General features: G+C 31.7%; 1 protein-coding gene across 14 annotated transcripts in view; it reads right to left on the bottom strand.

Moving 5' to 3' along the window:
* Nucleotides 1-18,250, bottom strand: part of LOC108001332 (neurexin 1) — a 394,345-nt gene that overhangs the window by 196,590 nt on the left and 179,505 nt on the right. For all 14 annotated transcript variants that reach the window (XM_062075807.1, XM_062075808.1, XM_062075805.1 and 11 more), the window contains one exon: nt 12,008-12,034. In XM_062075807.1, coding sequence (XP_061931791.1) covers nt 12,008-12,034 — 27 coding nt within the window. The remainder of the gene's footprint in view (nt 1-12,007; nt 12,035-18,250) is intronic.

Below are 18,250 nucleotides of genomic sequence, written 5' to 3' on the forward strand. Positions count from 1 at the left end.
TTACAATAATTGTTTACTTCGATTGGAAATACTTAACTCGTGAACGATAAATTAAGATGTTTTATACAGGTAATTGTTTTCCAATTTTTCGAATGTAATTCGATTTCTTTTCAGAGAAACGAACTAATGCTCGTTAAATAAGAAATTTTTCGAACGACTTGGAGAAATAATTTTTTAAAATTCGATTCATCTTTTATTCGTACAAATCATTAAAAAAAAATTCACTCGCATATATGCTATTTTTAGATTACACGTTTAAAGAAAAATATATAAGTTTTGCCGATTTTGCGATACATTTTCATCAACGAGAATAAATATCCTAGGGGCGTAATGAAAGACCCCATACCATTGCAGAATTAATTTTAACTCGATACAATCCACTCGTAATTTAGCCTGTGCCAAAGAGAAAACATTGAATTCCTCGAATGAGATCATTAAAAATTAAATTATCACAAATTCTACAGCTATTTCCCAGTAAAGAATTTTTCGTCTCCGATTCCTTTCACCTAATTATAACGTAAATTCGACATGCACGGGAAATTCCATGAAAATTTGGGATACGAGTTGAAATGGAATTGCCATGGCTCTTTGTCGTTCTGCTAAATTGCTCCAAATTGTTAGGGCCATTTTTTTATTTCAGTTTGCCGCGGAATGTATCGTCGAAATGAAAATGGCCGCCGAGTGCGAGGTCCTCGTTAAATCGGTAAAATTACACGGGACAAGAGGATCGTTCAGAGTGATTTTACACGGTGGCCGGGCCATTTTAAATACCGTGCAATTTGTATAAAATCTCGATTTCTCCCTACATTCAACTTTTATTCGAAAAGGGGACAAATTTTTGGAGCAATTTTATCCATTTCGTTTTAATTTCTGTATTTTCTTTTATTATTTTTTTTTTTTTGAATTGATACTCCCCCTTTTCAATTATTATTATTTTTTTTTTGTTATATTTGAAAATTTCGTTGGCAATACTTTTCTTTTAAATAAATTTTCTAAATGCAAAATTTATTGGATGTTCTCCCTAAAAGAAAATCTAATTAAATTTTCTAGAAATTCTTTTTATTAATTTGTATCTTTTTATTAATAGTGATCTTCGCATTCGAATTGTTCGATAGAACTAAAATAAAATATGTAAAGAATTTACACATTTTTAAATTTCTTTTAATAATTTTACTTGAAAAAATTAAATTAATTTTCATTTAAAATAAAATCATGATATACATATCTACAATAGAACTATCTAAAATGTCTCAGTAAAAATTAAAAAAGTATATATACAAAGATAAGAAACTATACAATAATTCCAATTAAATTCAAAATAATTGTAGGAAAGGAATTTTCGATAGACTGATTTTCTTCTCCACTCAAAAAAAAGAGAATGCAACAATACCGAATATTATTAATATTAAAACAAGCTAATAGAAATCGCGGAGTAAGATCAACGAGGCGGAAAACAAACCCATATTTTATACGATACCATCAGTGGAGAACGATCCTCGAAAGTTTTTTACGCGATTTTCATCCAAGCAAGGTTCACTGTCGTCTCGACAGTGTGGTAGAAAGGGAAAAAACAGGTCTGGAAAAATTTTCCCCGGGCTTTGCTCGCATTAAGCTTGTTTACAAAAACCGTAAGAAAGCCGTTTTGTATACAACCGACTTGACACATGATCCAATTTCACAGCTGTAAAAATGTCTCCTGTGAAACTTCTGACAACAGTCTTTTTTTTTTTATTTTATATCTTTTATTTTTTTTCTGAATTTTATGAAATTTAGAGATTGGATTGAAGATTAAAGATATATCTTGAAGTGATTGGTTTGTTTAAATCTCTCTCGATTACTGAATCTTTTTCAACGTGAGTCAAATTGATATAATATGCAAATTAATGTAAATATATATAATATTATGGATATGTTTTATTATATTAATCTCAGTTGATCAAATTATACGTTGTATTTAATTTCTCGAAAATATATTATATAATAGCACGAATTTTCTACCCATAATATTATTATTTATTTTTTATTATATTTGACTTGTATGTTGAATGAAATAATATATTGTAGGAATCTTTGTAAACTTCTAAAGTAGTATTTCAGAAATATAATAGCAATGAAATTTTTAGTAATGAGTTTCTCCAAGAAACTGATTAATGCTATATGTCTCATTTTTGATTGACTTTTACTACTAGTTGTACATAACATATATATGATTCTGTTTGTACATTCTTTTGTTATATTTCAGATATTAATTATATTATATTTATTAAACACACAATTTCATTATGCATTAGTGTATTTCATTATATATCGAAAGTCGTTTCTTAAAAATAAATTTCTCTTTTTTATTTTTAGTTCAATATTATATTAACTTTTTTCTAACTTGAACAATTCATATATATATATATATTTTTTAAGACAATATATTTTTCCTTATTTACTTTATTTACTTTTTTTTATTTGATGTGGAATTTTCTATGAATCTCAATTGATTTTGAATTGATAGATCAATTTTATTTGATCAATATGTACATATTTTTTAATAAATTATTCTTCATTTTCGATGGTGAATCAGATTAGAGTTGACTGTGATCCGTTATTGCGTATACGTTTCAGACAACGCCAGCTTTCACGTGTCACATTAGCTTTGGGGAAATCTTGCTCGACAAGTAAATTGTGTTAATCAATTTCCCAGAAACCATGCTGAACGTTTCTCCAGAATATTTTTGAAATATAAAAATATAAACTCTTACATTTTTATAAAATTCATGGTACATTAACTTTTTAATTTACTTGTTCTTTCAAGATTTCATATACAGTATAATTAATATTCCAATTTTATCTTTTTACATACTAAAATTAAATCATATAACCAGCATAAATATAAAAATTATGATTTACTATTAAATTTCTGAGTAAATTTATTGTCTGATAATAAATGTATAGAAAATAAGTTTCGTAAAATAAATTAAGTATATTTTTTAATATACATTTTTACTCTCATCGTATCATTCATTTTCTTCTTTATATTTTCTTCCTTTATGATTAATCTCATATTACATCAGAGAGAGATCCTCAAGTCGGTTTCTTTCCTTTTCAAAGAATCTATCTTTGAATATTTTTTTTTCCCCCTAAGCAATCGTTTGGCGAAAGAAATGTCAGCCGCAAGTGGAATTAATCGCGTTAAGTAATTTTCCAGGGCGTGGAGTCGTCGCCGCAGGATCGTAAGTCCGATTTCGTGGACTGCTGAATACGAATTTAGCGGACTCGAATGGAAACTGCGCCGATGGAAAACAGGTTGGAAGACAGGGTTGAGAGGAAGGGGTTGGAAACGTATGGGTTTGCGGACCAAGTAAATTACAGCGTTGGGCTTGCAGCGTGGCGCAGTTTACTTGTTTCATTAATTCTCCCTCTTTCCGCCTCGTGTTGCTGTTTTCCTTGCGTCCTTTATCCTTTTTTTTCCATCCCCTTGTTTCTTTATTAGTTACGCTTTTCCCTTATTACCCTGTCGCCTTTTTACCGACCTCTTCTTTTTCTTTGTCTGTACAACTCCTCCTTTCTCTCTTCTCTTTCTTTCAGCTTGAACGCTCTTCGAGCTTCGTTTCTTTTTTTCTTTTTTTTCTTGTTTTAATTCTAGTTCCGTTCCTCGATGAGAAAATTTTACGGGAAACTCTTTTGAAATTTTGAGATTACCTCCGAGTAAAGAAGTTAGAAAAATAGATTTGAAGTCGGATTCGAATGATAAATAAGTGAAATATATCGATGAATATTTTGATGAATATTTATAGAATTTACGAAATTTGTTTTTTTTTTAAATAAATAATATAGAAAATTACACGAAGAAATATTTAACATGCTATTATAATATATTATTACGATATGAATATTGAATAAAATATCCGTCATTTTAGTCATGAGTATACATGAATATAATCATCAAATTATAAATTAATTTTTGTTTATTCCAATCTGATTATAATTTAAATTTCGTTGGATGTCAATTGCACGACAATAAATCTAAATAATTACAAAATATATAAATATAATTTATAAATTAAGTAATACACATATAATTATATTGTATAATCTATAAGTATAAATAAATAAAAATAATTACAATCACACCCCAAAAACGATATAAACTTCGATACTTATCACTTATACAACGTAAAAATAAGTATAATATCGGATCATTTTTCTCTTGAAATTTTGCTCAACATACATCTATAATTTTCAACATACTTTCAACATCGAGTTCCCTCTATTTTTGCTCATCCGCTCATTCCTTTCCATTCGTGTCACTCATTTTCATGCTTCTGCGACACTCATGGACACCTTTCCTCCATTTTTATCCATCTCTTATTTATCTCCATTTTCCATTTCATCCACCAACGTGCCATCGCTACAACGCCTCCTTCCCATTTCTCTTTCGTTCCCCTTTGACTCGTTCGAGCCTTTCGTTTCCCGCCTATCTCTTTCACTCTCCCACGGCTTGTTTTTCGCCATTTCCAATTTCCAACTACATTTTCCATTATTTAGCTCGATCACATAATTCCCTCAACCCCTGAATCTGTTATTCTCTAATTTTTCTAAATCTCTCGTGTTTCGAGTATTTTTCCTGATATTTTTTATTTTTTATTTCCTTTATTATTTTGCTTTTCGAAACTTAAGAAAGTCTCGGTATTCCGAAAATTTTTATCGATGTTTCCTAATTTCTTTATTTTTTTTTTCTTTCCATTCTTTTTTCCCCTTTCCGTATTTTATTTTTCTCAATATTCAATATTTATATTTTTGTTTTATTTTTATTCTAGAATTTTGAGATTCGTTATGCTACGTTTCTTTTTCGCGACTCTCGTTTTTTTGTTTCGCCATATCCAGACGTTCTTATCCTCTAACTCCATTACCCTCCTATTGTCAAACTTTTCCATTCTGTAATCCTTCAACCTCCTTTAGTTTCATCACATTCAATCTTGTCGTCGCCTCTATCTGTCATTCCTTAACTGTCTTATCCTCCAACTCTATCACCTAGTCTAGTTTTTCATCCCTTTCTGCTAACTAGTCCCTAACTTCTTTATCCTCTTATCCTTTAATCCTATCACCCTTTGGCTGTTTCATTTTTCTTAATCTCTTTATTTTGCTCATCCCCTCTTCTATTCTTTTTATTTATTTTGAAATTTTCCAATTAATTCATTGAATGAATTGTTTCATATTTTGAACTCTGAAACGAATTACAATTATAATTACAACTGTAAACATTAAAATTATTATATGCATATATTGATCAAATTTTATATTCTAAAAAAAAAGAAATCTATCAATTAGTCTCTAATTTACTGTACAAACTGTATTAACTTTTCAAGGAATATATCATCATCATATTTCAATATCCTCAACAACCCCCTTTTTCGAGCGACACTGTCTCTCGTTTCGCCATCTCCCTTTCATCTCTTTTTCCTTCACCTCCCCCGTCTTTGTTAACGACGAGAAACGTCGCGGCCATCTTCGGTTCCGTGCGTTTCCGCTCGCGACCATATTGAACGCGCCGCTGGCCAGAAAAGCGGAGCAGAAATTCGCGAGCTCGGCCCAGACGAAATTTCTCGCCACCGAGAGAGAGAGCTCTCCACTTCGTTCCACGATTGTGCTCGCGGTCTGGGATTATTTGTTGCGCCTCGAAACGAGCACCGGTGAAAATACGCCGGAACCAGATTGTGCACGTGTGCATGTGCGCGTAGAGACGGGTAAGCGGATGGATGGGGCAACAACGAGGGAGGGAAGAATTCGAGCGAGATGGAGAGAACTCTGCGTGCGCGGGTTGAGGATGGACGTGGTAGTTTTTAATCTTGGTAAGGTTTCCTTGTTGAAATTCTTTTAAATTTTAGATCGTTCCCGACGTTGATGAAAGTCTCTTAAAATTCCTCTCTGGTATTTCTTGATTGCATCCTCCCTCCTCTCGTTGTTATTGTTGTCGAGAACTGTAATTAACTCACGCGTTTATTTCGTTATTTAAAAAATATTCGTCCTGTTGTGCGAGATTAAATTCGTCCATCCCCTTTCTCGTTAGATCCTTGTTTTTTTTTATGTTTATATCATCGTACTGTTTCGTGATTATTACTTTTTGTAACATTGATTGAAATGTAATTTTTCTTTATTTCTCGCTACGTTTTTAAATCGATGGAAATTTGTTCACTCAAATGTTTATAACTGTTCGAAGTTAAATCGTACTTATTTTAGTTTAGAAACGGATATATATTTATATTATTTCCATTTAAAATGAATCGAAGAAAAGAATTACATATTTCTCTCTTTGTAGAAGATTCGTGAATTTCTACATTTTTAATTATGATCGTGTAAAAAAGTACTCTTTATTCGTTAGGATCGTTCCAATTCCCCACGATTTCCATTTTAACATCGTATTTTAATTTTATATGTGATTCTGACTCGAGCCTGACCTTCAGAACAGATATCCTCCTACGACCATGAACGGGATATCTCATATCACAATGTTGCAAATTATGAATGGAGATATCTTGCGTCGTAATAATATTTTTACCACGAAAGTTTTGTCTTGCATATCGTTTATCAGAATATATTTGAAAATTTGATTTGAAAATATTCCATTTAAATTACCAACAAAAATTCAACTTTTAAATTTTTAACAAAAAGAAACAACATTCCATTCTCTCATACGTTATTTGCAATACCATAAGTCAATTTTCAATTCTAACAATACCATTCTATTTTCCTATTTTTCTTCTGACAAAAATTTATTATCGCCTCTAAATATTAACAATCGAACGGAGAAAAAAAAGTAAAGAGGAACAACCAGTTGCACGAGGAGGGATCCATCAATCCAAACCCCATCGTTCCTTCGAAATTTAAATTACGATGCTAAATTACCATTACCATTTATTCCATCCAAGGACGTAGCACAGTGAATACAACGCGTGCTCTCGTCTCATTTAATTCTTCCGAATCATTAATACACCGCGAAAACGGCGAAGGGATTAACGATGTAACCGGATTTCACGGTTTTAACGAACCCGACGTCGTCGTTCCGCGGTGGAAAAGCGGTCGATCGGCGCTCATTACGCAATAAAGTTGTGACACGGCACACTCGCAAAATGATCTATTCCCATGGCTCGTCTTTCCCCCGGCTGAAAATCCACCTCTTTTCCCCGCCATTTCCATCCAACCCCCTCCCCCAAGGCTTTCTTCTCGAGAGCCTTCGTAGATCATGTCGCGCGAAAATAAATGATTCCCCCGTTTTTAACGAGATCGTAAATTACGGCGATGCTCCAAGTGTCTGGAAAGCGGCTCGCGAAAGAATCTTGGGGGGAGGAAATGGTTGATGGGCCATCGGTCCAACTTGTTCGAACGAAAAGTTAATGAAAATTAAAAATAAATTTGAGTTTTCCTGAGGGAAAATGAGAAATTGTTTGAGAATATTTCGCGAAGAATCCTCTTTTTTTTAGAAAGATATTCAAAATATTCGTCGATGAATGCTTTTATCGTATCGTGTAAATGTTGCTTATGCGAAATGAGGGAAACAAAGTTAAAAATCGAGGAAAGTTGTTTTTGTTATTCGTGAAACTCTGCAATTGGAATTCGAAAAAGCAGTCAAGTGCAGGCAAGGGCTTGTCAACCAAGATTCTTTTCCATTTCCTCAAGAACGATAGTTTGAACGGTTTTCTTTGCCTGTTGAAATTGTCGTGACGCTGTTATTCGAAGTTGTCGAAAAATTGACGACCAGTTTTTCTCGATTTTATTATTTTCAAACAATTAATAGATTCTTAAAAATTACATTCTTTCAAAACAACTTCGATAATAAGAATAATATAAACTTTTCTATTCTTTATAAGCTTCAGATATCGATACAAATTCTGGGAATGAAATTGCCAAAGGAATGATATTTTCAACGAACAAAAGTTAATTTAATTAATCTCGATTTAAAACATCAATAAATAAATTCATATTCAAATAGATATTTATTCCTTACTGACAAAATAAAAGCTTACCCTCTACTCGAACAAAAACTTGGTTTTATTTTCTAATTAGAGAAAATCAATAAGAGTTATTTAAATATTTTTGAAAGAGAATATCGTCGTAAATAATCGGAACAGCAACAAAATTATATCAAAGATGGAAGCTTTGGTCCATATATATTCCACATTTTCATCGCTCTTTTGTCCTCGCGTCGGTTTCTGAACCATTTCCTCTCTTGTTTTCGACTTCTGGCCAAACACGGTTCAACGGAGAACCGATTTACATTTTGATTTAATTTATTCCATCGTAAACTCATACTGTTCGCCCCACACGTGTACGTGTATACACGCGCGCGCGCTCTTATCACACCAACAAGGCATCCACCCTTTTTGCGGTGAAATTAAAAACGTTTACCTAGTCGAAATTGAAAGCTTTCGTTCCACGAGTTCCGAAGAATACACACGGGCGAAGTTTGTGTACGCTTTTGTGTATGGAATAGACGATAAACTAATAAAATGAATTTGAGTAAAGATTTTGAAATACTACCGATTTTATGGAACTTTTATATCGAGGGTAAGGAAAATTGGATGAAATATCGTTCTTTTTGCCGATCTAATGATTGATGAGATTAAACTTTCGATGACTTTTTGTTCTTTTGAGCACGCATCTCTGTAACGATGCGAAATTTTAAAGCATAAAATTAGTAGAAAAATATTGCCATGAGAAAATTATATTCAAAAGATGATACAGAGGATAAATTTCATTTCAAAAAATAATCAATTCATTTTTAAACTATCGTGGAACAATTATTTTTCTCTCATATTCTCATTCTCTTCATCACGAATTTTGAATTTCCTAGTAAGATAATATTCGAATAAAATATAGAAAGTTGTTTTAAAGATACAAAGTGTATAAATATATATGTGACTATTATTGTTATATCCTTGCTAGAATAATATGAATGATAAATGTGCAATAAATATTCGATTAAACAATAAAGAAATAAAGGAATAAACAAATATTATAGTACAGATAAAGGACGAAGGAATAAAATTTCATTCATTACACTTTTTTAAACGAAAGTTTTAAGTATAAAAATAAGTGTATTCCCACGGGAATGTACTTTTTAGGAGAATTTTGCGCGAAACAATTCATCCACGTCAAATGAATGTCAGGTTGTGTCATGTTGATACGCGCAAATGTGTAAATTTAATTTTCACGAGTTACAAATACGTGGCTCACTAAATTAACCATTATGACATCGCATCGCAAGCTTCTAACGCAAACTACACGAAAATTCGTTATCATTTTCGTTTACCTGTATAACATATACATATATATAATATCTGTCACATGCAATTAATTTCTGTTAATTAAGATTGTTTATCGAAAAACATTATCCATTATAAATTTAAACATTTCTGCGTGTTTGGTCTACCCTCAAATATTCCTGCTTGGAAATATTTCTATTCTATATTCGTTTCGATCGATTTCCTTTGATAAAATAAACGAAACGTTGGAAAATTTTGAACTTTATTGCTCGATCGAACAACGAAAGAAACGTAATTCCTGCATTTTCCATTTCTCTTGGACAAAATTATCAGCAAAATAAAATAGAAAATCATCGACGTTATTCGCAAATTTACTTTTCTAAATCTTTCTTGGTCGAAATAGCTATCATAAATTTTATCCGAACTAAAATTAGAAGATGAATCCTTTCCAAAACACCAAATTTGCAAATATTTCTCACATTTATCGCATTATAATATAAAAAAAGAAGACATAAATTAACCATTTCAATTCTCATATTCCGAATTCTTAGCTTAAATCGTATCCTATTATTCGAAACCTGATCGAAATAATTCAAATAACTAATTGATTCTGCTATTGTTACATCGTTTATTTCACGGAACCGATACATTCTCGCCACGATATGATATCTCTTCGTACGCGTTCATTCTCTCGAATCTATGAAACGTGATTTAAGAGTGCCGTCAAATCATGGGCTGTCGAAAGAAGAAGGGGAGCGATGAAAGACGAGAGACGTTTCTACCTCGGCTGATCCAGGAAAGCCAAAGAGGAAAAGCAATTCCGTACGAGATCTTAAAAGCAGAGCAGCGAGATTTCCACGACGAGGGGAGTTTCTTTGGGCACGGTCCAACTTCCGGCGAAAAATTAATAATGAAATACTATTGGATACGGTCAGGGTCGAGTACTCTGGGGAAACTTCTCGGCTCGATTTAATAAATGATGACCATTTTTAGCCAGATTCGCGCCACGTAGTTCCGCTCTGTCCTCTTCTCGTGTCCCGCGATTCATCTTCCGCTGCAGGTTCTAGCGCGCTTCCGTTACGTATTTTTATCAAGGAAAGAAAAGAACCGGCCGAAGTTGTTTCATAAATTTGAATCTCTTCCTCCTTCGTTTCAATAAGATAAAATCGTCGTGAAAATTTGAGAGAAAAAAGAAAGGAAGGAAGAGATTAATTCGCGAGAGAAAGATTTTAAAGATTAAGTAAATCGAGTAATTAATGATCGAAATTAATGGGGATCAGATTTTTAGATTTTGCACGTCGATATACATCGAAGCGATACACAATGAGGACATTGTCTGTAATCGTGAATGCAACGTTTGAATCGTGAATTCAGGCTCCGATGCAATCTCACGAGCAGCGAACCGTGTATTTTCTCCGACTAATCTGATCATTTCGTCACTATCAGTTTCCATTGTATATTCTCGAATATTATCTTGGAAACTAGCATAGAATTCCAGTGGACAACTGATGTTTGATGTAAGCCACACTTACTTATCGTCTTCTACTTTAACTGATATTCTAATGTTCCTGTGGAATCGAATTTTAAATTTGTAAAATTTATTTTTTCTATCTCGTATAAAATATCATTTGTAGAGATTTTAAATATTTAAACAGTTAGAATCACTTAAGTTAGTTGAAAATTTTTAGAACAAGATATTGATTTGTGTGTGTGAACACTTGAATTAACACTTGAATACGAAATATTGAAATATTTTTGCAAAATTAATATTTCATTAAATTAATCAAATTTCTTCGAATGCAAAGATCAATCCTTAAATCAATTATTTTCTCATTCGACATTTTTTAATCCATACACTTTGCAAGAAGACAAGCAGCATTTCTCGAAGAGAGATTAAGAGGGGAGGAAAAAATATATATCTATCTAGAGACATATACAATAGTCATTTTGTTTTCTCTTTTTGGAGAGAAATCCTGTTAAGATAAGAGATCAAGGATCGGGTTATTGCTCAAAGGAAACCGAACGATTTAATGGCATCGTCTGGGTTCTCATCATCTGGCTCCAGGCACCAAAGGTATCGTTTTTATCGACGTTTCGGGGAAATATGTCAAACCGATATTCCAAACTACGTAGAAACCGATGCTTTTAACTCTCGATTAATTTTTAAATTTATGTCAAGACACCGAGGAGGTTGCGATCGATCAACGTGGTCGAAAGCTTTTATTCAACGTGCTCTTTCTCTCTCTTTCTCCCGTATTTATGATTACCAGATCGTGAATTCGTTAATGAAAACACACGAATCTCATCATTTTATGCATTTCTTCCGCTCGCTAAATCTGGATACAGATGTAATTAAATACGTGTGCAGATTACTCGACGTGATATTCGTTCATTTACGAATTTCTAGAATGATATAATTATTATAATTGGATGAAAATGATTTTATAAATAAAATTAATGATACGATGAGAATATATATATTTTCCTATTATTTTTAATCATGAAAATAAGTGTCTCTTATTGTAATTTTTATAGCAACGATTCCTTTATAGAACAAAATTGTTCGAGAAGTTGATAGAAATTATTTAAATAATTAATTTTGAAATAATTGAACAAAAATAGTAATTTCCTCGTGATACGTTATACTATAGTTTTCTATAATACTTTATTGTGATACCACGCATATCACATTTTGCAAATTAAATTAAAAAGAAAAATCAATATCCAATAAATTGGCAAACGAGTTAGTTACTCACCCTGCAAAAGCTGGTGATGGAGGATATCTGAAATAAAAAACAGAAAGGATTGATTAATTTAATGGAATCAAATAGCACAAAGATAAATACATCGATTCGATCATTTATCTTACTTATGCCACATTCTAATATTATGAAGTTAAAAGTATCTCTTAAACTAATGATCTTCTGGTTGTATAAATTGATTTGCTGGTATTTTCGATCAAGGTTCCATCATTAACTCAACATTATATTTATAAAAATTAAAATATTCCTGGAATATCTTTAAAGAATCGATTCTAGAATCCAAAATAAACTCTCTTCATATAATATACAAACTTAAATTACACGTAAGTTAATAATTCAGCTTCAATCAACATTTTCACCTTTTATTTTTTTTCTAAAATCAATGTGTGATTTTAAATGAATATATAAACACAAGATTTACATTTATTATATTTATATGAATTTCAATTCAGATTTTAAGATTCGTCCAACAATTTTGCAACATCCCTTATATTTCGATTCAACAAAAGAGGGAGCATTGAGATTCAAAAGTCATTCTCTTGCAGACGCATCGACGAAGATGGCTTTCGAGAATCCGATCGTGGGAAGCTACGAAAAAGTTTCGTGATTATCATAAGAAGTTTTGCGATGTTGGAACGGTTCTCGACATGCTCGAAAGGGAGAGAGAGAGAAAGGAAAAAACAGGGACATTTTACGTATTCCTCGACGTTACGATGGCCGAACTTCTGTGTACACCGGAATTAGATACCCAGGCTGAGTTGTCTTCTGAGCTTCCACATCGTGCTTTCTGCTAATGGCCGCGCTTTTTTACATTCACCGCGATTCCCTGTTTTGTAACTTTCGTCCATGATTTCCGGACGGAAGGTGGGATGGGGGAAAATGGAGGGCGGCTTCAAAATTGTTCCGTCTCTTTGGTTCAGCTGGAATTTTTTTATCGTTCGAAAAATATAAAATTGATAAAAGTATGGGATGATGTATCGATAATGGAATAATTTTTGGTCGATTTAACGTGGCAAATATTTTTGCGATAGGAGAAAGATATTTAATTGTTAAATGATAATTTAAAGAATTTATTTTATTTTATTTGTTTAATTCGTTTTCATTAGTAGAGTTTGAAAGTATTTATATTATTATAATGTAAAAATATTTAAATTGTTATAATTTTTAATATTGAATCATTAGATCTACATTATATTTTATACAATTTAGAAGTACTTTCATATATCGGATATAAAAATATGATAATAAAAAATAAAATATAAAATATAATAAAAAAAACACTTCAAAATATATAATATATTACGATATGACGTATTTATCTTTTATAATAAATATTTAAAATATTTTATATATTTTCATGGAGTTGTTGTTTAATATTCTTTTAAATATCTCCAATAATTTTCTTTATTTTTTCCTTAATTTTCCATGATATAGAAATTCATTGACTGAAAAATAAAAATGAATGAAATATATATATATATATTTCATTCATAAAAATAGTTTTTAGAAAATTGTGGCAAATAAAAAAAAATAATGTAATTTACATATTGATCTTAATAAATTGGTACTACTACTCGTTGACCCAATTTTCGAATAATAACGTTTCCTCTTGAAACGAATTGTCCTCGTTTCAGCACAAAATCTTTTTCTTTCGCAATTGTAAAAAATACGGAACAGTTGAGCCAGTTCGTTGAATATTAATGTAAAATTTGTTAAATTAAATATCAAAAAGAAATTTTGATTAATGTTGGCGAATTTTTTTGCGATAAATTCAAAGAAAAACAGTGTAAAAATATAAAGTAGTAACAATAATTAAATAATACTCTTCTACTCCGTTTCTTTTTCCTTTTGTTTTGTTTTAATGTTTTACTTTAAATGTTTTATTTTATCCCTAGAACGACTTTATCTTAAATTTAAAGAAAGTGGAAAATTTTGTTTTATTCTTTTTATTTTCATACTTTTAGTCATTTAATTTTCTAGTTTAAATTTACAAATTTTAAGTTTTTTCCCCCTTTTTTCTTATAATTTCTCCTACGACAAAACAGGTTCTATTTTCACAAATATACTTTGTCCTTCTATCTTTGTGTCTTGAATTTATTCGTTCGAATTTATACTATTGCTTTAACGTAGGAAAATAAATGTTATCAAAAAAGAAAAAAGAAACTTAAAAAAGAGAAATAGATATATCTTTCCAACTTCATTTACAATCGGATATTTATCTTATATCAGATAATCGAAGACTAGAACATAAATAAAAAGATATACATACAAAGATTAAAATATTCAAGAATATATCGTCCTTCCTTAATCAAAATGTCACGATGTATAACGTTGTTTATACAATGTATAATTATTTTTTGAACATTCATCAAATCTCTTTGTTGTCTTTTAAGGATAAATAAAATAAAATATTAACATGATTTTGAATCCAAATGATTAGAAAGTTGATCAAAAAAAAATCATTGCTAATATCAACAAATGTTAATTAAAGTTTTAATAAAAAAAAATTAATTATACATCTCACTGACATATTGTTAACGCGAGAAATTTTCTAGATAAAAAAAATTTCAGCTTCGAACTTAGGTGATTTTCTTACGTATATACATCAGATAGAATTTGATATGGCGTAACACTAACATCACGATAAGATATTGTCGACTCTCAACTTGGCAACTCCATTGTTCACTTCTGATCGGTTATCCGCTTCGCTGGTTTGCGATGAAATTCGCTGATGAAGTCGCTGTGATGAAGTTCGATCAAATTCATTACGTTTTGGCAAGGGAATTTTCGTTAAAATGTGGAATTCTAGGAATACAAAAGAGATTTTCACTGGCAAGTTTTAATAAGAAGATTCTGTCTTTATTTTTATTCTCTTCGAGAAAATGAAGTTGATGTTATACGGTATGATCGATGATTCAATTATATTTATTAAAATAAGAAATTCTGTTATAGAAATATATATATACATATAAATTGTAACGAATTATAAACTCAAATAAATTATGATAAATAAAAATAAGAAGATAATTTAGATAAATGAATAATTAAAATTGTTTTTTTTTATCGTACGTGAAATTTGTAAGAACTATGCGTTTCAGATATTTTTAGCACATTTATGGATTCTAGATAACCGATAATATACGTGATGTTTGACATTAATCAAATATCATTACCTGATATGAATATCGGTGATCGTATACTAATTTCGTTGATTTATTACATTTACAAACATTATAGCATAACGTAATTGTATATTCATCAATATTTTATCGTTATATGTAATTAATCATTATTGATACACATGCAATAGTAAATTACAGCTTATGTACAAAGACATACATTTAGTTTAATTATATCAGATGATAAGCGCGATTTCAATAAGAGATTAAAGTCAGATTTCCCTGTTAATATTCTTCGATATTAATTAAATTACTTCAATATGTATATAACTAATACATTTTTAATTTCATTTTACAAGAAACACGAAGAGATTTAACCTTAATTCTGGCCAAATTAAACATTAATTGACTATTTGCGAGAAAAGTAAAAGAAAATTTCAAGAACATCATTCCAAATAAAACAATTTCCTTAAAATACAACCAGAAATCTCCTTTATTTCATCTCTGACATCTCTAAATTTCTCGTCACTCGATAAAAAAAAAAGAAAAGAAAACTTCGTTCAAATCCAACCTTTAGATCGTTCCATATTCTTCCATCCCCAAAAAATAACCCTTTGATACCCAAGTTACAAGTTAAAGCCTCGCCATGAGAAAGATTGTGCGATCTCTCACGTGTCCAAGCGAGTATTCCATCGGCGTGAATACCAATCTCCATTCCCCCCCTCCCTCTCTCTCTCTCTTTCTCCTTCTTTACATCGAAGGAAAAGCGCGGCGACCGGAAGCAACGACTCAGAGCCACGCTCGGTGACACATTCATCCGAACGGGGACCGGAAAGGGATATTTCGTGTGTATATCCTGTCGACCAAGCTCGGCCAGCTATAAATCAACGAAAGGCGAATCGGTTTCAACTTATGCATCGATACCGATCCCTCGTCGCCGCCGAGGAAACTTGGAAATGCCTTGAATTTTCGTATCGAATTGTGCCATCTCCGCTCGGTTTCACCCGAAGGGGGTGAGTGGGGGTGGGCAGATGAAAATCCATACCCAGGCGAAATACCGACGTCTTCCTCGCGTATTGGGTACGCTTTTTTTTCGTTCGAGTAATTATGTGAGAACGTATGTGTGGAGGGGGAAGGAAAAACGGAAGAGGGGAGCAGCGAAATTCTCGATCGAATTCGAGAATGGAAGAATAAAAAGATGAAGGGAATTCGCTTGGATATCGATTTAAATTGAAGAAATTTTTTTGGTTTTTATATTTGGGCAGAGGAATTTATTTCTGAAATTTTCCGAGGTTTTTTTTACGAGTACGCGCTAAAATGTATTCCATTATTTAAAAGCATGCAAATGCATTTTTTCCCAATGGGTTGAATTTTGAGGATACGCCGTGTAACGAAAGAGGCAATCTTTTCCGATTTTAACTCGCAAATTATAGAGGTAGAAAAGAAATTTTAAGATAAATATTACTTCTTTTAATTAGATTCTAATGCAATTCTAATTACAATTTACGCGAAATCTTAATCGACTATCGAATAATCCATTTGCTTTCGATATAAATAAAATATTTATCGCCTGAAATTTCTCAATAATTCTTGATCGCACCTCAAAGTATTAATCTTTTAATCGCTTATGAATATACTTCGAAAAGAGATACTCATCTAAACACGCTCCTCCACGCGTCTTCCAAGTTTCGTAATCCTCTCCACACATCGTAAAACTTTCTTAATCCATCTACTACAACACATGCTAAACAATTACAAAATAAATCAACAAAGCAACTCGCTCGACGCAACCCAGAAGAAAGCAAGGTATCCATTCCCAACGTATCCTCGATCCTATTCTCTCTGAAAACAATCTCCTAGACGCGCCTTCACGCTTCGCCTGCGAGTGACACGCGCGTGCCCCTACTCCACCCCCGATCTCCAGCGCTGTTCTCACCTTTAACGAGTACAGCTTGTCTCGAATTCACCTGCAACAGTGGTGGTGGGGGTGTCTAGACACCCAATCTCTCTGTCGCGCGCCGTGCGACTGCATTAGCCCGGAGCGGAAACTGTAGCCACCTGGGGCGTACACACGCGATCGACGGCTAAGATTCGGGCGAGTTTTCCTCGTGGGGAAAGCATGAATGCCAAGGGTCGCGAAGGAAACTTGCTGAAACTTCGTCTCTCGTACGAGAAAGAAAAAAAAGAGGGACGAGATCATCGATACGGCGGAGAAAAGAAATTGGGGTGGTTTTAACGCGTCGAGGGAGGATGAAAGGGAGAGAGAATATTGGGGGAGATTGAACTCTTGTCTGTCAAAAGTGAAAATTGGACGTATTTTGACGACGGTGGAATATTGTTGATATTCTGGAAGGTTTTTTATTTTATTTTGAGTTTATGGAGACTCGTAGGTGAAGATTATATATAATTAGAAATATTGTCAACAATATTCTCTGTAATTCTGATATTATTCAATTGTATTTCAATTTAAAGGCAAATTTAAATTTTATTATTTTTCAATCAAAAGATTTTTAAATCTAGTCGAATCACCAATATTTAACATTATTGTTACTAATTTTCAAGATCAGAATTTTAGAATGAGAAAATTATTGAAATCATTAACTGAATGAAAATCTTGAGTGCTGATTTGAAATCTGATTGCTAATTTTTCTTTACAAATGATTTTCTGAATAAGAAATAAATTTTGTGTGTCCTCTGTATATATTTCATAAAAGCGAAAATATGCATTTTTTCTTTTACATAAATGTATTTTGGTCAACAAGTCAATCTATTGTCATGAATGGTATATCAAAGAACAATTTTTATGAAAATGATATATTGTGAATTAAAATAAATCTCATTAGTATGCTATTTCTGCAGCGGAATTTCACTTGTTGACTTACTGGTGGAATAAATTATAATGCAATTTCCATAAAATTGTTCTTTTGTATATTCAGTACCGTATTATTTAAAATATGCATTAATATGAAAACCAAATCGACCCAGTTTCAAAAAAATATACGATTTGCTTCTTACATTACATTATGATATCCAAATTAAAATATAGACATTTATCCTTCTTTAAGAGTAACTCATTTGCAACAAATACTATCGTATATTGCAAAACATTTAAAAGTAT

The sequence above is a fragment of the Apis cerana genome, linkage group LG5 (genome assembly GCF_029169275.1).
Source record: "Apis cerana isolate GH-2021 linkage group LG5, AcerK_1.0, whole genome shotgun sequence".
In the NCBI taxonomy this organism is placed as follows: domain Eukaryota; kingdom Metazoa; phylum Arthropoda; class Insecta; order Hymenoptera; family Apidae; genus Apis; species Apis cerana.